The sequence below is a fragment of the Ailuropoda melanoleuca genome, chromosome 2, assembly GCF_002007445.2.
Source record: "Ailuropoda melanoleuca isolate Jingjing chromosome 2, ASM200744v2, whole genome shotgun sequence".
NCBI lineage: Eukaryota > Metazoa > Chordata > Mammalia > Carnivora > Ursidae > Ailuropoda > Ailuropoda melanoleuca.
The window spans coordinates 27,904,434-27,926,679 of NC_048219.1; the positions used below are offsets into that span (position 1 = coordinate 27,904,434).

At 38.7% G+C, this 22,246-nt stretch overlaps 1 protein-coding gene and 1 non-coding gene across 10 annotated transcripts in view; one reads left to right on the forward strand and one right to left on the reverse strand.

Annotated features, from left to right (window-relative positions):
* ZYG11A (zyg-11 family member A, cell cycle regulator) overlaps nucleotides 1-22,246 on the forward strand; it is a 100,292-nt gene that overhangs the window by 34,823 nt on the left and 43,223 nt on the right. For 5 of the 9 annotated variants that reach the window (XR_004623079.1, XR_004623080.1, XM_034652806.1 and 2 more), the window contains 4 exons: nucleotides 3,934-4,685; nucleotides 13,644-13,784; nucleotides 15,669-15,845; nucleotides 18,513-18,577. Coding sequence is in view for 7 of the 9 variants with exons in the window: in XM_034652806.1 (XP_034508697.1) it covers nucleotides 3,934-4,685; nucleotides 13,644-13,784; nucleotides 15,669-15,845; nucleotides 18,513-18,577 (1,135 nt within the window). In the remaining 2 variants the exon portion in view is untranslated. Of the gene's footprint in view, nucleotides 1-3,933; nucleotides 4,686-13,643; nucleotides 13,785-15,668; nucleotides 15,846-18,512; nucleotides 18,578-22,246 lie in introns of those variants that run through there. The other 4 variants (XM_034652796.1, XM_034652816.1, XM_034652802.1 and 1 more) reach the window with 4 other exon arrangements.
* LOC117801226 lies at nucleotides 5,501-5,606 on the reverse strand. Its single transcript, XR_004623756.1, has one exon. It is a non-coding gene; the product is annotated as a U6 spliceosomal RNA (small nuclear RNA).

The window sequence follows — 22,246 nt, forward strand, 5'->3', positions numbered from 1 at the left end:
TTTTGTCCTTGCTCCTTCTCTTAGATTCCCATGTTATCCATTCCCACAGCTTTAAATACTGTCTCTATGCCAGTTAATTCCAAGTGTTTATCCTTCAGCCTCATAGGTTTAAACTTTATAGAATCTAGAATACCTCAGCTGATCTTTTGGGGAATCCTGAAGGTGGAACAGTTACTCAGATCTGTGTAGAGTTGGGACCTTTATACCTCCCAACTCAGTTTTATTACTCAGATCTGTGTAGAGTTGGGATGTGAGGGCTGGACCTTTATACCTCCCAACTCAGTTTTGGATGTGGGTCTGCATGGGAAACGGTGTGACCTTGGGTGGGGCAACTCTTTTCAGCTGATGTCCCATAGATAAGGGCTATTAGCTGGTGGCAGTCCCAGCAACTCTAGTAGTAAGTCCTTTGTTCCTATAAAGAATCTAGGTGTCATATTACAACATCCGCTATACTACCTTTTCCCCCATCTCCAAAATGACTTACCATCTACCTTGCTGTTCAGTGTCTCAGGAAGAGTCCTTTTTCGTTTTTCCTTTTTCTCTCCTTGGTTCTACTGAAACATTTTATACCTTCAAAATATCTATCTCAAGCATTTTTTCCTCTTAGCTCCTATCAGTGACACCTTTCTCTTTCCTCTCCCCTGACTTCACAAGTGCCCTCCTTACCTCCACTTTTGCCCCTTGCCAACGGCCACGTAGCAAACAGCCCTCTTAACAGATCTGGCCACTTCTCTGTCACCCTTGAAAGGCTTCTCCTTGTACTTAGAATAAAATGTCAATTCTTGGCCCTGGTCTGCAAGATCTGACTTGTCAGATGTGGGTATCCCCTTCATCAGCTGTGCTTTAGCCACATTGGTTTCCTCTCATTTCACAGAAAAAGCCTACCTGTTTCCCATATCAGGACTTTAGCTCTTCCTTCCATTTAGAATGATAGTGACCTTTTATCTTTCATGTCCTTTAGGTCCTAGCTTAAAACAGCACCTCCTCGAACTCCCGGAGAGAGACAGAAGATTCTTGTCATCCTTCTTCTTTCCTTACCCCTGTTGTATTATGTTCTTGTTTCTCTCCTTTAGAACACTTACTACATTTTTTAAAGTTTGTATTTAAATTCCAGTTATTTAACATACAGTGTAATACTAGTTTCAGGTGTACAATTTAGTGATTTAGCACTTCATACATCACCCAGTGCTCATCACAGGTGCCCTCCTTAATCCCCATCACCCGTTTATAACCTGTCCCTCCCTGCCTCACCCCCCACCCACCCCTGCCCCAATAACCTTTTTTTTTTTCTGTAGTTAAGACTCTGTTTCTTTTTTTTCTTTTCTCTTTCCTTTTCTTTCTTTTGAGAGAGAGAGAGAGTGAGCACATTGGGACAGGGAGGGTGGAAGGACAGAGAGAGAGAATCCCAAGTATTCTCCCTACCCAGGGTGGAGCCTGCCGTGGGGATTGATCTCATGCCTGAGATCAGCCAAGTCCAAGAGCTGGACACTCAACTGACTGAGCCACCCAGATGTCCAAAAGTCATTTTCTTAGCTTGCCTCTTTTTTTATTTCTTAAATTCCACACGAGTGAAATCATATGTATTTGATTTTGGTGTTTGTTTTTCTTGTAACTTATTTTGCTTAGCATAATACTCTGTAGCTCCATCTATGTTGTTGCAAATAGTGAGATTTCATTCTTTTTTATGGCTGGGTAATATTCCATTGTGTGTGCACGTGTGTGTGTGTGTGTGTACATNCGCACGTGTGTGTGTGTGTGTGTGTGTGTGTACATTTATGTATATGTATATACATACCTCCTCTTCTTTATCCGTTTATTAGTCAGTGGACACTTGGGCTATTTCTATAATTTGGCTGTTGTTGATAATGCTGCTGTCAGGGTGGTGTATCCCTTTGAATTAGTTTTTGTATTCTTTGGGTAAATACCTGGTAGCGATTGCTGGATCATAGTTCTATTTTTAACTCACAATATATTTTTTTCTCACTGTATTTTTAATGTTAGTAGTTTTCTGCTTGTTCAGTGTTCTCCCTCTAGGGTGTAAATAAACTCCGTGTTGGGAGGAGCCATGTTTGTCTTATTCACCATTCTTAGCATTTAGCATAGCTAGCACTTGACATACAGCAATCGCTCAGTATTTGTTGGATAAATGTATGAATGAATGTACTGAAATCTTCCTCAGAGTCTGAAGTATAGGGACTTCTTCCTCCTGTCTTGGTAGCATAACCCAACTCAAACTGAGAAGCTGGGAATCAGCTTATGTACCTTTTTTTTTTCTCTGTTCTCACCCAGTCTGTTCAGCCACCATGTTCTGTCAGCCTTAGTTTAAACTTTTATCTCGCATTATGAAAAACATTAATAATATCTTGCCCCATCTCACTCCCACCAAACACTGTCCTAATTTCTTTATAATCACATAATTGGTCTTTTTTTTTTTTCTTTTTTCTTCTTAAGATTTTATTTATTTGAGAGACAGTGCGAGTAGGGGAAGGGGTGGAGAGAGGGGGAGAAGCAGACTCCTCTGCTGAGCAGAGAGCCTGATGTGGGACTTGACCCCAGGATCCTGGGGTCATGACATGACTGAGTCAAAGGCAGATGCTTAACCAACTGAGCCACCCAGGTGCCCCGGTCTTTCTAAAAATATAATGACCATTTTTTTCTCCTTCAAAATTGAATTGTCCATAGGATAAAAGTCTAGGTTTCCTAGCTTTGTGTACAGGCCCCATCTGCCTTTTACCTTCCTCTCCACTTTCCTTTCTAGCTTTTACACCACTGTGTTCAGTAGTGTTGATCTACTTAGGGTCTTTCCAAATAATCTGCTGGTTTGTGCTTCCTTGTCTATGATATGTTCTTCCACCCTTCATCTTCTCCCCTCACTCCTCAAACTGTTATTTAGTCTTCAGAACTTTTCCCAAAGTTAATCTCATCTATACTAGTTCAATAGCTGTTGCAAATCTCTACTGCATGCAATACACTATTACATTTATTTGCCTGATACGCCTTCCTAGACTGGAACTCCTTCTGGTCACAGGGGTCTGATTACCTTGTGTGCCCATTACCTAACACAGGATCTCACACACAGAAGATGGTTAGTAAATCTTTTCTAAATAAAATCTAGTATAACCCATTTATTTTATAAATGAGGAAAATGAGGCCCAGAGAGGTAAGTGACTTGTCAGAGGCTATTGATTATTTTGGTTAAAAGTAATCATTTGTAGGGGCGCCTGGGTGGCTCAGTCGTTAAGCGTCTGCCTTTGGCTCTGGTCATGATCCCAGGGTCCTGGAATCAAGCCAGGCATCGGGCTCCCTGCTCTGCTGGGAGCCTGCTTCCTCTCCCACTCCCCCTGCTTGTGTTCCCTCTCTCGCTGGTGGTCTCTCTCTGTCCAAAAAAAAAAAAAAAAAAAAAAAAAANAAAAAAAAAAAAAATCTTAAAAAAAAAAGTAATCATTAGTGGTGTTATTTGTGTATTATATATCCTGTACTTATTTACCTATTTTCTTTCTTTCTTTCTTTCTTTCTTTCTTTCTTTCTTTCTTTCTTTCTTTCTTTCTCTTTTCCTTTCTTTCTTTCTTTTCTTTCTTTCTTTTCTTTCTTTTCTTTCTTTTCTTTTCTTTCCTTTCTTTCCAAGGCTACTATGGATAAAACAATGGTTTGATTCCTGATTCTGCCATGTATTTTGACTTTGAGCAAGTTACTTAACCTCTTTAAGCTCCAGTTTCCTCAGTTATGATAGTAATAATAGTATTACAATATTATTAAAGTATTATAGAGAATAAATAATCTGAGTAAAGGGTTTAGAACAATGTTTGGCACAGAGTAAGCAGTAAATATAGTCACTGTTATTATTAGCATCTGTCATTGTTCATTGGCCACAATGCCTCCTGGAAAAGGCATGAAATTTAGTTGTCTTACAAGCTGGTTTTGGTTCTCTTATAGGCAAGCTGACTGATAGAACAGCAAGCATTTTCCAAGGCAACCAAATGAAACTGAAGCTGGTCAATATTCAAAAAGCTAAAATCTCGGCAGCTGCATTCACAAAAGCCTTCTGCCATCACAAAGTCATCGAGCTAGATGCTACTGCAGTGCACACTGACCTCCCAATTCCAGACATCGTACATGCACTCTGCAGCAGTAGCTGGATCCAGCAAAACCTTCGGTGTCTCCTGTTGGACTCAGCAAGCATCCCTCGAGATTCAAGACTGCTATTCTTTGGTCAGCTCACTGGTCTTCGCATTTTAAGTGTTTTCAATGTTTGTTTTCATAGTGAAGACCTGGCTAATGTTTCTCAATTACCAAAACTGGAAAGCTTGGATATCTCCAATACTCTGGTCACTAACATTTCTGCACTCCTTACCTGTAAGGATCGACTCAAATCTCTGACAATGCACTATCTGAAATGTCTGACTATGACCAAACCACAAATTCTTGCAGTTATTAGAGAACTTAAATGTCTGCTTCACCTTGATATTTCTGATCACAGGCAACTCAAATCAGATTTAGCTTTTCATTTGCTGCAGCAAAAGGATATTCTGCCCCATGTTGTGTCGCTGGATATTTCGGGGGGCAGCTGCATCACCGATGGAGCTGTAGAACTGTTTGTACGGCAGCGGCCCGCGATGCAATTTGTGGGACTGTTGGCTACGGATGCTGGTTACTCTGACTTCTTTACTGCAAAGCAAGGCTTGAGGGTTTGTTTTTTTATTTGAAATAAGTTTGTTTCCTTTAAGAATGTTTTTAGGCTTTTGTTGTACATAAGAATGTACAGGAGGTATTAGGGTTACAGAGACAGAGAAAAAAAATCCTTAAGGAGCTTAACAGTAATTACTGTGTAGCTACCACGTGGTGGGTTCTGGAATTATGACCTTAAACAAGGTATGGTCCTGGCCTCCAGGTCTTGTAGTCTAGTTTGTTATGGTAGGTATAGCCATTTATACATTCCCTCCTGTGTACCAGGTGCCACGTTGTGCATGTTGTTTTCCTCTTTATTCCTCCCATTTTACAGATGAGGAAATGGAAGCTCAGAGGTTAAGCCAATCCTCTAACTGCGTATTAAATGGTAGAGCTAGGATGTGTGTCCAAGTCTTTTTGACTAAAACTTGTGTTGTTTACCTTTATTTAATAGCTAAATATAATTAGTAAGGCAGGTGATCAACATTTTTGGTGAAGGTATGAGAGAAAACAGTTTTGGAAAGGGTCTTAAGAGAAAAAGTTTTGACAGGGCTCCTGGGTAGCTCAGTCAGTTAGGTGTCCAACTCTTGATTTCCGCTAATGTCGTGATCTCACAGTTGTGGGATTGAGCCCTGTGTCAGGCTCCATGCTTAGCGGGGAGTCTGTTTTGAGATTCTGTCTCTTCTTCTGCCTCTCCCCCTGCTGGCATGCATACTCGTGCTCATTCTCTCTCTCTCTCAAATAAATAAATCCTTAAAAAAAAAAAAAGGTTTTGAACATTGCCAGAATAAGTTTATAGCCAGTCATGGGGCTATTTTTTTTTATCTTTATTTTTTAAAATGTGGAACACTTTACAAATTTGCATATTAGCCTTGCATAGGGTCCATGCTGATCTTCTCTGTATTGTTCCAGTTTTAGTATATGTACTTGCTGAAGCAAGCCCTCATGGTGCTGTTTTTAAAACAGCATATATTTAAATATTTATGTTTCAGAATATTTCTTTTTTAAAACAGTGGTTCTCTACCTTGTTTGTACTTTGTAATCACTTTGGAAGTTTTGAAATGTACTGATGCCTGTGTCTGATCTCCTAGATATTCTGATTTAATTGGTCTGGGACTTGGCAGGGACATCAAAATTTTGAAAGTTCCCAGGTAATTCTAATGTGCAGCCAAGATTCAGAACCACTGCTTTAAAATGCTTTATAATTACACCATATGTAATTCCTTTTAGGGTGAGAGAGTAAAATGATTTACAGTCATTAGTTGTATTCATTTATTCATTCATTCACTTGCTTACTGTGCCCAGTACGGGGCTCGAACTCACAACCCAAAGATCAAGAGTCACATGTTCCATCGACTGAACCATCTGGGTGCCCCAGTTGTTTTCACAGTTTTATTTCCTACCCCCCCCACCAACAAAAGCTCTCACATAATTACTGAACCAGTCTGCCAGTGCAGAAGCATAGTGACAGAAAAATCATTTCCCCAATAAAACATGTCTGTTGTTCAGGTAGTAGTGATGTTTACAGAGTGATAGGATATGAGCTGGTAACCTTCATGCAGCGTAAATATGTGCGCCATCTCATGTGCTATCTCTTGTAGACCCAGCTTGATTGTTCTTCAATGCCGCTTCTTGGAGTTGTACTGGATTTTATAACCAGTTTTCATCCGAATCCACTGGGGAATGGGACGCTTCTGCTTTTGTTTCTTGGCCAGCAATTGCTTGATTCTGAAGTCTTGTCAGAAGACATGGCAAAGGACAGTCAATTGCACATACCATGATGGTAGAGAAAAGGAGAGCTATTTTCATATTTTCATTCTTTTGATTTGAAAATAGCAATTATATTTTGAATTTCTTTTATATTATTAAATAATACTTATTTATTTATTTTAGAGAGAGAGCATGCAAATGGGGGAGGGGCAGAGGGAGAGAATATCCAGGCAGACTCCCATTGAGTGCAGAGTGCTACACAGGGCTCAGTCTCATGACCCATGAGATCACGGCCTGAGCTGAAATCAAGAGCCTGACACTCAACCAGTTGAGCCACCCAGGTGCCCCTGAAGTCCCTTTAATTTTCTGGCATGTCTAATGAAGCTGGAAGGCATCAGTTACATCATTAGGTTTGAAATAGAGATAATAATGTGAACTTTCAGATTAAATATGTAGAGAATTGTTTACCAGGAATGTATACCTAGGCCTGTTTCAGATTAATAGCATTTAGTGTCACAGTGATCAAAAGACTAGCAATCAGGGGAAAATTTTTTTAGCACATAAACTCTTGGTATGCAATAATATGGGACAAATGCTGGAATATTCTATAGACGGATTATACATGTAGTTAAGATACTGTCAAAGTGGGTACACCGAAAGAAAACGGGAAGCTGTGTTTCAGTAAACTTATCTGGTATGCATGTTAGTTTAGTTTATTTTGAAAATTTAAAATTATACATTATAACGTGTTAGATATTGTTGGGATGGAGAGGAAAGACCACAGTTCTCCCACTACTAAGAAACTAAAGATCTTAAGCCAGCCTTATGTGGAGTGTAAGGTATGGCAAATATAAAAGGTATGTTTCAGGAAACCTTTTATTTAATGGAAATACATGTTTCAGATGAGATACAAAATATACTAAGTATCTCTTAGTTGTTTGGGTTGATCAAAAATTTGTTTATTTTTAGCATGGATAAAATTAAATGTCAGCAAAGACCTTCAAAGACAACAAATATTTATTGCACCTCAAATTAGAATGGGCAACATGTACTTGATTCCTTTAAAATAGGCAAAAGCGGGGGGGCCCTTGGCTGGCTTAGTTGATGGAGCATACAGCTCTTGATCTCAGGGTCATGAGTTCAAGCCCCATGTTGAGCGTGGAACCTACTTAAAAAAATAAAAGTAAAAAATAAAATAGGCAGAAAGGACACCCAACATTAGTATTAAAAGCCATACAGCATCTTCGTTTGGGAGGAAATCCTTGTTGATCCATTGGTGGGGTGTGGCAAGAATCCTTTCTGAAGATTGTTTTGTAACGGCACCTGCAGGAAGCCACAGAGAAGAGAGGGTGAGGCAAGAGCTATCAAGTCTTCTCCTTGGTCTTGCTGTGGCTTATCCTTTGTTCCTTTTTAGGTCTTACATCTGGATGATCATAAATCTTTTAAAAATTTTAGAATATATCCCTTAGATTCTTAATATGTAAGTCCTTGGGCAATTAATCTATGTATAGTGCTTAAAAATTAGTTTGAAATAATTTTTAACTTGTGGGTCACTAATTCTAAACATTTGCTACATTTGTTTTTATCATATCCTCTTTCTACACATAATTTTTTTCTGAACCATTCGAGTAGGTTACATATATCATACCTCTCTAGCCCTTAATGCTTGATTCTGTATTTCCTAAGAGCAGTGATATTCTTCTTAATGGCTACTGTGCAGTTAACCAAATTTGGGGAAATTTAATATCAATGCAGTACTGTACATAATCTTACTGTATGTATTTACAATGTTGATTATCCCAATAATGCCCTCTGTAAAATAGTTTTCCATTTAGTCCAGGGTCATTTTTGCATTCATTTGTCATGTTCCTTTGTAATTTAATCTGAAAGAGTTCCTTAGTCCTTCCTGTCCTTCGTGTCACATTGATATTTTTGAAGAATACAGACTAGTTTTGTTGACTTTTTAAAAAAAATCTCCTACCTGTTTTTTTAAAATTTGTTGAGTCCTAATTTGTGGTGTGACATATGGTCTATCCTGGAAAAGTCCCATGTGCACTTGAAAGAATGTGAATGCTGGTGTTGTTGGGTAGAGTGTTTTGCATTTTTAGATCTAGTTGGTTTATTGTGCAAAGTCCTCTGTTTCCTTATTTCTGTCTGATTGTTCTATCCATTATTGAGTGGGTTGTTGAAGTCTCCATTGTAGAAATATCTATTTCTCCTTTTAATTCTGTTTTTGTGTCATGTTTTCATGGTCTGTCATTAAATACATAAATGTTTATGCTTATTATATCTAATTGGGGTACCGAACCTTTTATTAATATATAATGTCTTGCTTTGTCTTTTGTAACCTCTTTTGATTTAAAGTCTACTTTGTCTGATAGTAGTATAGTCACCCCTGCCTGCTCTCTTTTGGTTATTTTTGCTTGGAATATTGTTTTCCATCCTTCCATTTTCCATCTAGCTGCGTCTTTGGATCTAAAGTGAGTCTTTTATAGACAGTGTATAGTTGGATCATGTGTTTTTTATTCATTCTTCCAATCTTTATCTTTTGATTATAGCATTTAATCCATCTACATTTAAAGTGGTGATCAGGAGGGACTTATGTCATTTTGCTCTTTGGTTTCTATATGTTGTGTAACTTTTTTGTTCCTCATTTCCTATATTACTGTTTTCTTTTTTGTTCAGCTGATTTTTTTAATTTTCTGAGAATGAGTTTTCTTTTTTCTTTTTTTCAAGATTTTATTTGAGAATGAGAGAGAGCGCAAGTAGGGAGAGGGGCACAGGATGAGGGAGAAGTAGACTCCCCACTGAGCAGGGAACCTGACATGGGACCTCCATCCCAGGACTCTGAGATCGTGACCTGAGCCAAAGGCAGACGCTTAACCTACTGAGCCACACAGGTGTCCCAGCTGATTTTTTTTTTTTTAAAGATTTTATTTATTTATTTGACAGAGATAGAAACAGCCAGCGAGAGAGGGAACACAAGCAGGGGGAGTGGGAGAGGAAGAAGCAGGCTCACAGCAGAGGAGCCTGATGTGGGGCTCGATCCCATAACGCCGGGATCACGCCCTGAGCTGAAGGCAGACGCTTAACCGCTGTGCCACCCAGGCGCCCCTTCAGCTGATTTTTTTATATCGAAATGTTTAAACTCCTTTCTCATTTCCTTTTGTATATATTCTATAACTGTTTTCTTTATGGTTACCATGGAGATTACATTTAATATTCTAAAGTTAAATACTCTAATTTGAATTTACACCAGCCTCACTTCAATAACAAAAACTGCTAATTCACATTTCCATCCCCAACCCTTTTAATCATTGATGTCCCCAAATTACATCGTTATACATTGTCTGCTCCGAAGTGTAAAATAATTCTTTTTAATCCATTTGCCTATTAAATTATGTAGAAAACAAGGGCACCTGGGTGGCTTAGTTGGTTAAGCGCCTGCGTTTGACTCAGGTCATGATCTCAGGGTCCTGGGATTGAGTCCTGTGTTGAGCTCTTTGCTCATTGGGAGAGTCTGCTTCTCCCTCTCCCTCTGCCCCTCCCTCCTGCTCATGCTCTCTCTGTCTCTCAAATCTATAAATTATGTAGAAAACAAAATTTGCAGTTAGAAACCAAAGTTATAATAATAGATTTTAGAGTAATATTTTTTAGAAAATATATTAGTTCTTTAAATCCTGTAGAAAACAAAAAGTAGAGTTACAGACCAGTTTTTGTTTTTTGTTTGTTTAAATAATTTATACGCCCAACACGGGGCTTCAACCCATGACCCTGAGATCCAGAGTCGCATGCTGTACCCATTGAGCCAGCCAGGGTCTCTTACAAACCAGCTTTAATATATCACTAGCTTTTTAAATTGCCCTGTATTTACCTTTTTTTTGAGATCCTTATCACTTCCTGTAGTTTCTTCTTATTGTCTAGTGCTGCTTTATTTTGCCCTGCAAATTTCCTTTGAGCATTTTTACAGGGCAGGTCTAGTGGTAATGAACTTCTCTAGCTTTTGTTTATCTGGGAATGTCTTGATTTCTCCCTCACATTTGGAGGACAGTTTTGCTGGATAAAGGATTCTTGGTTGACAGGGTTCTTTGGGTTTTTTTTTTTCTTTTATCAATTTGAACATCCTGGCCCATGGTCCTAAAGTTTCTGATGAGAAATCTGCAGGTAATCTTATCGAGCATCCATTGTGTGTGATTTGCTCCTCTCTTGACATTTCCAAGATTTTCTCTGTCTTTAGCCTTCAAAAATTTGATTATAATGTGTCTTGGTGAGAGTCTTCTTGAGTTCATCTTTCTTTTTTTTTTTTTTTAATTTTTTAAAAGATTTTATTTATTTATTTGACAGAGAGACAGCCAGCGAGAGAGGGAACACAGGCAGGGTGGGAGAGGAAGAAGCAGGCTCCCGGCAGAGGAGCCTGATGTGGGGCTTGATCCCAGAACACCAGGATCACGCCCTGAACCAAAGGCAGACGCTTAATAACTGAGCCACCCAGGCGCCCCTTGAGTTCATCTTTCTTTGGAGTTCCTAGGATGTTCATATTCATGTCCTTCACCAAATTTGGAAAGTTTTCAGCCATGTTTTCTTCAAATAGTCTCTCTCTTCTGGGACTCCCACAATGTGTAGTTTGGTCTGCTTGTTGGTATTTCATAGGCTTCTGAAGTTCTGTTCACTTTTTTTAGGTCTTTTTCCCTTCTGTTCCTCTGACTCAATAATTTCCATGGTCCTATCTTCAAGTTGGTTGATTCTTCTGCCCGCTCAAATCTGCCTTTGAATTCCTTTAGTGAATTTTGCATTTCAGTTATTGTACTTTTCAGAATTTCTTTTTCTTTTTTATGTTTTCTGTCTCTTGACTTTTCTCTTTTATTCATATGTCATATCCTTGATTTTATCTATATCTTCCTTTAGTTCTCTGAACATTTTCAAGAACCAGTGTCTAGAAGTCTTTCCTGATAAATCTGTGACCAGGTTTTTTACTTTTTTTTGACAGGGACAGTTACTGTTGATTTCTTTTTCTTTTGAATGAGCCATACCTTCCTATTTCTTTGCATGCCTTGTGATTTTTTTTCTTGTTGAAAACTGGACATTTGAAACTAATATATGGTAACTCTAGAAATCAGATTGTTTCCTTTCCCTAGGGTTTGCTGTTTTGTTACTATTTTTGTTTTGTTTTGTTTTGTTTTTTGATCTGTGCCAGAGATATAAATTTTAAGGTCTTTTTAGGTCTTTTCTGAGCCTTTTCTTGGATATATGCAGTCACTTTGGAATTTTCTCTGTACGTGCATTTGGGTTTTGTTTGTTTTTTTAAGATTTTATTCACTTATTTGAGATCGAGAGAGAGAACACAGAGCACGAGCTGGGGGAGGGCCAGGGGTAGAGGGAAAAGCAGACTCCCGGCTGAGGGATCCCGATGCAAGGCCTGATCCCAGGACCCTGGGATCATGGCCTGAGCCCAAGGCAGACACCCAACCAACTGAGCCACCCACGCACCCCCTATTTTTTTGTTTTTCTTTTTTAAGATTGTATTTATTTGAGAGAGCACAGGCAGAGGGAGAGGGACAAGCAGACTCCCCACTGAATGAAGAGCCCGATGCAGGACTCGATCCCAGGACCCTGAGATCATGACCTGAGCTGAAGTCAGACACTTAACTGACTAAGCCACCCAGGCGTCCCCTAGATAATAGTTTTAAATATTAGTTTGTTTTCCCCTCAGGAACTTCAGGTATATGCATCATGGATCTTTGTCTTTTTTTCCATATCAACACTCAATCTTAGAGCCTTTGTACTTGTTTCTTTTTAAAAAATTTTCTTGTTTTCTTGCATTTCTTCTCCTTACTAAATTTTTATTCAAATCCATCCTTCCTTGGGTACCTTTTAACTTAGTTCTTATATTTGTTATACTTTTGTCTTTTCCTTTCCTTTTTAATCAATTATTTCATTTTTTTTTGTTGAAGGTATTTTTTCACATCCCAAAATGCTTATTGGGAATATTTAATTCAGTTTAAAGTGCCATGTTAAAATTTTCTTCTGATTTGTTGTTGAGTTTTTTTTGTTTTTAAAATAAGCTCCAGGGGCACCTGGGTGGTTCAGTTGTTGGGCGTCTGTCTTTGGCTCAGGTCATGATCCCAGGGTCCTGGAATCGAGCCCCACGTCAGGCTCCCTGCTCAGCGGGAAGCCCGCTTCTCACTCTCCCACTCCCCCTGCTTGTGTTCCCTCTCTCACTGTCTCTCTCCCTGTCAAATAAATAAATAAAATCTTTAAAATAAAATAAAGTAAAATAAAATAAGCTCCACACCCAGCATGGGCCCCAACACAAGGCTTGAACTCATGACCCCAAGATCAAGACCTGGGCTGATACCAAGAGTTGGATGCTTAACTGAGCCACCCATGTGCCCCTGTTGGTTTATAGGAAGAACTTTTCTCAGCTGAAATGTGTGATTTGCTGCTTAAATATTTCTTATAATAGCCTTATATAGAGTTGGTTTGATTTTTAATTTTTTGTTATTTAATTGACATAGTTCCTAATTCAGAAGCACTGTCCATTAGTTATGTCAATTAGGGATATGAGGTTTCTTCAGTGAAGATGTTACAGGTCATGGTAGAGAGGGGAGTGTTTTTCTTTTCATTTTTGCAAGATTCTGAGTTTCTCCCTTTATTTTCTTTTTTTCCCTTCACTCTCCAGGAATGCTGAAAATTGGGTTATATCTAGTTTTATTTGCATTCCTTGTTAATTTTATGTTTTGGATTGGGGGGTACCATTATCCTCCAGACCCAAAATCTGTATAGATTTTTTAAAACTATCAACTGAGGAAGAATTATGTTAGCATTTAGTAAATAATAATATTACTACAAAAAAGTCAGTTCCCTTTTTCATTTTAGTTGTTTTATGTGGCCTTTTACCTTTCTCTTAATGTCTAATTTATCCTATATGAGTACTTAGAAGATATGCAATCATGGTTATTGATTGTTTAAAAATTTGTATGCTACCCATTGTTCAGTTGAAGTCTTAACTGTAATTTGGTTGTAGGGAGATGGTATTTTAGTTTGGCTCCACCTCTTAATTGGTTTGTTACATTTAGCACCATACTTCATCTCTCTGGCCCCATTGTAAAAATGAGGTTGAGGAGAACATTTACCTATTAGACTTACGATTCAAAACAACTTTGTAAAGCACCTGGAACATTTAGTTGAACACCTGTCATTGTTTCAAGCACTCAAAGCCCCTAAAAGCCTGAACTGTGAAACCTATTGGTAACATCTTTGTTTTTCAGGTTGCTGGAGGAGCCAATATGAGCCAGATTTCAGAAGCACTGAGCCGATACAGGAATAGGTCATGTTTTATGAAGGAAGCTCTCTACAGGCTCTTCACAGAGACATTTTCAATGCAGGTAACCATGCCTGCTATTTTAAAGGTAACTACACTGCAGAAAGGTAGTTTTTGTTACTACTTTTTACTTAGTTCAATTAAAGCTGTTCACCAAACACACTGAGTACAGTAACTTATATGCCTTATTCTGTAGTGAGCCAAGGTACCCTCATGGAGAAAGGAAAACAGTGTTAGGCTTAATTAACTGCCAGATCATCTCTCATTTTGAGCATCTAAATTGGTTCAAGTCATCCAGTGTTTTGATTTAGTCTGAGAAGGAGATATAGGACATTTGTATTATTTTGCCTGGTAGGAGATCTTAATCTATAAACATGTATTCACTTTGCCCTAAATGTTGTTTCTTATTTATTCATTTACTCTTCAAAAACTAACATCTGGTTTTCTAAAAGAAAACAACAGTGTCTCCAACAAGAACAGAGCAAAATACAATAATTGAAGGTGCCAAACCTACCACTTAAAGTATTTTGTGAATAAAGTAAAATTAACCGGTATTGATAGGGCCACACTTTGCTTTGGTTTATAGAAGAATGAATTTATTTTAAATGTTGTTGGAAGTATTAAGTGGTTTGGGAAAGAAAAGTACATTTATTGAAAGTGAAATCTAACATGAAAATGAAGACTTGAAGTCACTTTATTTTTACTATTATTTGTAATTATAGTTCCTTAAAAAAAAATTGGGTATTTCTGCACTGTGGAAGGTAAGATTTGTTTGTAACTTAAAAGCAGCGCTGTATAAAGTAAAAAAAGCTCTAGACCTTTGTTTCCCATTTGTAATGAGGAGATTGAATTAGATATTCTAAAAATCCTTTTCATATTTAAGATTCTGTGATTTTTGAAAATCATGTTTTATGGGGTTTTTAAAAAAATTATTTCTACATATTTAATGGATGATGGCAATCCAGTGAAATCCTAGGAACAATTTGGCAATATAGAAAAAAGTCATTTTCCATAGTGGAAGTATGTCCCAGGTCTGTCTCTGGGCTTTATTACTTCATGCACCTGCCAGAGTGAGAAGCTCTGGTCTCTTAAAATCATGGTTCATGCCAGTATCAGCAGACTGGTTTCTGAGGTAGATAGAGATAGAACAGATTGCACTGTCCCCTGAATGTTAGTGCAGGTGTGGCCTAAGCTTAGTACAACACCTTCATGTTACATTTGTGTTGTAGGTCTTCCACAGTCTGTCTTCTGATGAACTTTCTAATGTTTGCAGATTTCAAATTCTTCCAAATTCTGTTAAATTCAAAAATTTTTTTCCTCTGTTGGTGGATTCATCCCACCCTTTTGTCTGTTTTGTGTATTTCCTTATCACATTTCCATTCCTTAGGAATCCTCTTTTCATTCCATCCTTATCTCCACCTCCTTCTGTCCAAATCTTATCTGAGACCTTGTCTGAATGTGCTGTCTGAATGAAGAATTCTGATCCATTCCAGAAATGAATGCTCCCTCCACAACTACCTTAGGTAGCACTTTATATATACGTTTATAGTGCTTTTTTTTTTTTCCAGTTTCATGCTTTGATATCCCTCACAATGTTCTTTGTTTACAAACCGTATTTTTCTCACAAGGCTTTATGCTAAGGAATAAGGTGTAAGTAATTCATGTTTGTGTCCTGTAGTGCTTATCACAATGCCTTGTATGGAGTGAGGTTCAGTAAATGATTATTAATCATGGAGGAGCTGGAAGTCCAGAGAAGGAAAGTGACTTGCCTAAAGTCACACATTTCATTAATGGCTTCATTTGGATGAGAAGGTATTGCTGTTGTCCTAAAAAATAAATGCTTAGAATAGAAAAAAATCTGTTACTTTCTGTGCCAATGAGCAAATATTTTTGCCAACTAACACGAAAACAAGACAGTATTAAAAAAAATGCTCATGTTGTTATATGCCACTAAAAACAAGTTCATCTTCAGCTTGTGGCTGTAGGAATGAGGAATCATCCATTGGATTTGCCAGTGCAGTTCACAGCCAGTGCTTGCGCCCTCAACTTAACACGCCAGGGCCTGGCCAGGGGAATGCCTGTTCGTCTGTTGTCAGAGGTCACCTGTCTGCTTTTCAAGGCTCTGAAAAATTTCCCCCATTACCAGCAGGTAATTTGAATTGAATACTTGACTGCTTCTTTCCTTAGGACAAATAACATGAAAAAAATTATTAGTACTAGTTAGTATTAGCTATTATTAGTATTGGTATTATTTTGTTTCAATTTTTCATCCTCCCTGAAAGAAAGGGAATAGATAAGGAGTTTATGTTTGTTATAGAAAAAAGTAGCAAATTTGGATTAGCAATTGGGTTTAAATTTAAAAAATTTTTTTTAGAAACCATTGACCCAGAAATCCATGTACTATTAACACTTCAGTACTTCCTTACAGGCTTAACATCATATGTGAAAATTGAATTGGAAAAAAAAAGTTGAATTGAATCATAGATCTAAATATAAAAGCTGAAAACCATAAAACTTCTAGAAGAAAACAGGACAAAATTATTTGTGACCTTGGAGTAGGCAAAGTCTTCTTAGGATACAAAAAGCACATGTCGTGAAAGAAAAAAAATAAATTAGAATTCATCAAAATTAAAGGCTTCTCACATGCACACACACATACACAAATTGAAAAGGGTAAGCCATGGAATGGGGAAAATGTTTATTTTGTATATATGAGAAAACTTTTATAGAGAATATAAAGAACTCTTAGTAGCATAAGACAAACCCATTTTTTAATTTTTATTTTTATTTTTTTTAAAGATTTTTTTTTTATTTATTTATTCGACAGAGATAGAGACAGCCAGCGAGAAAGGGAACACAAGCAGGGGGAGTGGGAGAGGAAGAGGCAGGCTCATAGCGGAGGAGCCTGATGTGGGGCTCGATCCCATAACGCCGGGATCACGCCCTGAGCCGAAGGCAGACGCTTAACCGCTGTGCCACCCAGGCGCCCCAAGACAAACCCATTTTTTAAAAAGGCAAATGATTTGAGCACTTTACTGAAGAGGATTAAGCAGATGACAGATGAGCATGTGAAAAGATGCTCAGTGTTTTTAGTCATAAGGGAGATGCAAATTAAAGACCACGTTGAATTACCACTGCATACCTAAATACTACTACACACCCTCTAGATTGTTTGAAATTAAAAGACTGACAATACAAAGTGTTAGCAAGGGTGTGGAGCAACTGAAATTCTCATATATAGATGTTGAGAATGTAAAATGATACAACTACCAGTTCAGCAGTCTGGTAGTTTCTTTCAAAGTTAGACATACACCTTCTTTACTACCTAGTCTTTCCACTCCTGAAGGATTGAAATCATCTATTCATACAAAGACTTTTACATGAATGTTCATAATATCTTTATTCATGATACATCTCCTAAAACTGAAAACCTTTCTATTGTTAAACAGCAGGTGAATAAAGAAATTGTGGTCTATTCACATAATAAATTCCTATTTGGCAATATAAAGGAATAAAGTACTGCTACATGCGACATGGACGGATCTCAAAAACATTATATGCTGAGCAAAATAAGCCAGACACAGAGGAGTAGATATTATATGATTCTATTTATGTGAAACTTTAGAAGAGATTAATCTCTAATAACAATGTAATTTTCTGGGGTTGGGGTTTCTGAGGTTGGGATTGACTAGAAGGTGGTACAGTAAAACTCTTTGGGGTGATAAAATANATAACAATGTAATTTTCTGGGGTTGGGGTTTCTGAGGTTGGGATTGACTAGAAGGTGGTACAGTAAAACTCTTTGGGGTGATGAAATTTTTTTTTTTTTAAAGATTTTATTTATGTATTCGACAGAGATAGAGACAGCCAGCGAGAGAGGGAACACAAGCAGGGGGAGTGGGAGAGGAAGAAGCAGGCTCATAGAGGAGGAGCCTGATGTGGGGCTCGATCCCACAACACCGGGATCACGCCCTGAGCCGAAGGCAGACGCTTAACCTCTGTGCCACCCAGGCACCCCAATTTTTTTTATCTCAATTTAAGGTGGTGGATGGTAGTGGTTATACAGCTGTATCATAAGGAAGGTGGTCTTTCCTCACTTAAAAAAAAAAAAAATCTGCATTTCCACTTTCTCTTGAAAAGTTGGAAGCTCTTTCACAGTTTGGTGTTAATCCCTTCATGGAAGCCATCAGTTGGAGTAGCAACTGCCCCTATAAAAGGACATGAATTCTCCACTTGTTCATAATTCCCACCACTGCTCTGCTGTGTCACACTCAGCCCTCTTCACTTTGTTTATGTTACTGCCTAGTTCCTGTTGGCATTTCAGGCTTGCTGCCCCTGCCTCATACACTGTTCTTCAGTCAGACTGGCCTACTCATGGCCTTTCAAAGAGATGGTATATTTTGTATTCCTGCAGCTTTCTCAGGAGGCCTTCTCTTACTTTCCTATCTGTAAAGGCTCTTTAACCCCTGCCAGTCTTAGGTTGCAAGTATAGCTCTATCACAGAGTTAGTTATGAGATCTGTAAGGACATCTGTGGATGAGGCTTCAAGTAATTGATTTGGATTGACACACAGGCAGGCCACTAGGGTTCAGGGGGAAGAGACCCCCTGCTTTGCCAAAAAATGTGGGAGAGGATTATTCTTTAGGCAGAGATGAACGTGACAGAGTAAGATTAAATGAAGAACTTGGAGAGGACCAGGTACACAGTGAGTTCTCAGTAAGAAAAGCTTGTTGGTAGCACCTTCCATGTGCTTAAAATCTTTATTTAGAATGGGATATACCTTTGCTCAAAATTATTTTTCTTTATTCCCTTAAAGTTACAGAAGAATTGTCTTCTCTCCTTAACTAATTCCAGGATTCTTGTGGATGTTCCATTTGACAGGCAAGTATAAAACTTGGTCACCTGATTTTGGCTTGTTGACCACTGTTACTCTGAACATTGTTGGCTTTTGGTTATTAGCTTTTTAGCAAGGGTTTGATTAACGCTGGGCTAAGGTGTTTGAGGAGAATGTTTTGTTGAGCATCTGCCACAGGTGATCTGGAGTACCCTACGGATAATCCTTGCACAATGTGGGGATTAGGGACACTGACCCCCCCACTGCCACCCCACGCAGTCAAAAATGCATGTGTAACTTTTGAGTCACCAAAAACTTAACTACTCATAGCCTGTTGTTGACTGGAAAGCCTTAGTGATAAACAATTAACACATATTTTTTATGTTAAGTATTATTATATACTGTATTCTACAATAAAGTAACCTAGAGAAAAGAAAATGTTATTAAGAAAACCATAAAGAAGAGAAAATACAATACATTCATAATACTGTACTGTATTTATCAATACCAAAAGCTTACATTATCTGTTTATAAGGTGAATCGTCTGTCAGTACCTACATCAATATCATCTTATATCCTACAAAACACTGTAGATGTTGTTTGTATTACAAAGACTAGATATCAAAAATGAAAAGGTAGGGGCGCCTGGGTGGCTCAGTTGGTTAAGTGTCTAACTCTTGATTTCGGCTCAGGTCATGATCTCAGGGTTGTGAGATCCAGTGTCAGGCTCTGCAGTCAGCGGAAGTCTGTTTCTCTCCTTCCTCCTCTGTCTCTCTCTGCCCCTCCTCCTGCTTGCGCACTCTCTCTAAATAAATCTTTACAAAAAAAAAAAAAAGAAAAGAAAGAAAGAAAAGATAATGTGGGGCACCTGCCTGGCTCAGTTACTAGAGCATGTGACTCTTGATCTCATGGTCATGAGCTCCATCTCCATGTTGGGGGTGGAGTTTACTTAGAAAGAAAGAAAGAAAAGATAACGTGAAAAAGAAATACTTATACTTACAGAGGCGCCTGGGTATCTTACTCGTTAAGCATCTGCCTTCAGCTGAGGTCATGATCCCAGGGTCCAGGAGTCCAGGCCTGCATCAGGCTCCTTGCTCAGTGGGAAACCTGCTTCTCCCTCTCCCACTCCCCCTGCTGGTATTCCTTCTCTCACTGTGTCTGTCTCTGTCCAATAAATAAATAAAATCTTTAAAAAAAAATAGTTATTTACAGGGCACCTGGGTAGCTCAGTCAGTTAGGCGCCTCTTAATTTTGGCTCAGGTCATGATCTTGGGGTTGTGGCTCTGTCATGCTCCGCCCTGAGTGAACATGTGCACACACTCTGTCTCAAAAAAAAAATGCAGATATATATATACACACACACACACACACACACACAGATATATTCACGCACCAATACTGAAGAAGCAGCAGCAATATGATTGCTTTATGGTAGTATTGTATAATCAATAGAATTGCCTCATGGTAGCCTAGCCTTACACTAATGAATGAATCGCTATGAAATTTTTATGGCGTACAGTATAACAGTCATATTTATAATACAATATTGGAAACGTTGTTACATTAAAAAATAAAACTACTTACCTGTGATGATAGGCTGATATGCAGTTTCTCCAATTCTGACAGAAAGGCATACTGTATGGTAATGTAATTCTTTGAAAGCAAAGTTATAAGCTATAAGAAAACTAACACATTATTTTATGTTATCACTTACTTTATGCCAGATGAGGATAGGCCGTCCACTTCCAAGTCTTGAGTGTGATGTTCTGCATCATGAATACTTAGGCGATGGTGATGACGACGACACAGAAACATCTCATACATTCTTGCTGTATTAGATGTCCTCATGAAGATACATAAACAACAGATATGTTTATTAACTGTAAGCACGACAGTTTCTTACTGTTCATTAAGTGGAAGTGGATCATCATAAAGGCCTTTATCCTCATTGTTCTCATGTGGAGGAGGCTGAGGAGGAAGCAGAGCGGTTAATCTTGCTGTCTTGGGGTGGAAGAGGTGGAGGAGGGGGAGAAGTAGAAGGGGAATGACAGAAATACATCATCATATCTGTCTGATTTCTTTGCTTTTTCATTTCTCTAAAACTATTTCTATATAGTACCAATCCTTCTTCTACCATATGCTTTAGTTTCAGAGAAGTGTCCATGTTATAAAAGAAGTCAAAAGCAGTTTTGAATAATCGGGACCCTTCTGCCAGATTATCTAATGTCAGTTTATTTTTCTGGCACTGCTTCTTCTACGTTGTCTTCTCATTGTCGGGCACTGGTTTGGAAGTGCTCATCTCCCTCAACTTGACATCTGTTAATTCCTCCGGTGTGGGGTGTATTAGCTCTTGAATTTCTCCAAGATCCGTATCTTGAAACTCTTCACCCTCCACCTTTTTTTGGCCATATCTACAATCTCTTTCATGATTTCCTTGATTGGCTTTGTTACAAGTCCTGCGAAGTCACGCACAGCATCTGGACACAGTTTTCTTCAGCAGAAATTTATTGTTTCAGGCTTGATGGCTTTTATGGCTTTTGGCATCTTCAGTGGTGTAATCCTTCCAGACTTTCTCTCTGTCAGGATTCTCTTCCATAGCATTGACAGTCCTTTCCATAGACTACTGTGTGTAATGAGCCTTAAGGGTCCCTATCACCCCCTGATCTAAAGACTGAATTAGACACTGTGTTTGGAGGCAAATAGACCACTTTAGTGTCTTCAGTGTTGAATTCATGAGATTGTGGGTGGCCAGGGGGCATTATCCAATATCAAAAGAATTTTAAAAGGCAGTCCTAAACCAGTATTGCACTGTATGTTAACTAACTAGAATTAAAAGAAAAATTTAAAAATGAAAAAAAAAAAAAGGCAGTCCTTTACTGGCAGGATACTTCCTGACTTCAGGGACAAAGTATTGATGGAACCAATCCAGAAAAGGGATTTTTTAAAAAAGATTTTTAAAAATATTTATTTATTTATTTGACAGAGAGAGCACGCGCACGCACAAGCGAGTGGAGTGGCAGACAGAAGGAGAGGGAGAAGCAGACTCCCCACTGAGCAGGGAGCCTGATTTGGGGCTCAATCCAGGGACCCCGGGACCATGACCTGAGCCGAAGACAGGCACTTAACCAACTGATCCACCCAGGCGCCACCAGAAAAGGATTCTTGTCCAAGCCTTCTTGTACAACCAGAAGACTAGCAGCCAGTGTTGATCTTTACCCTTCAAGTCTTGGGGATTAGCAGCTTTATAGATAAGGGCGGTTCTTACCATAAAGCTAACTGTATTTTCACAAACCAGTAGAGTTAGCCAGCCTATCCCTTCCTGCCTTAATTCCTGATGCTCGCTTCTCTTTTACTAATAAATGTCCTTTGTGGCTCCCCCCCCCCATGGGGCACTTCCATCTACATTAGAAACTTGTTCAGGTAGATCTCTCTTTTTTTTTTTTTTTTTTAAAGTTTTTNGATTTTATTTATTTATTTGACAGAGATAGAGACAGCCAGCGAGAGAGGGAACACAAGCAGGGGGAGCGGGAGAGGAAGAAGCAGGCTCATAGCAGAGGAGCCTGATGTGGGGCTCGATCCCACAACGCTGGGATCACGCCCTGAGCCGAAGGCAGACGCTTAACCGCTATGCCACCCAGGCGCCCCAATGTTCAGGTAGATCTCTTGTCCTCCAAGATTGTCTTAATAGTGTCTGGCAACTCATCTGCTGCCTCTTG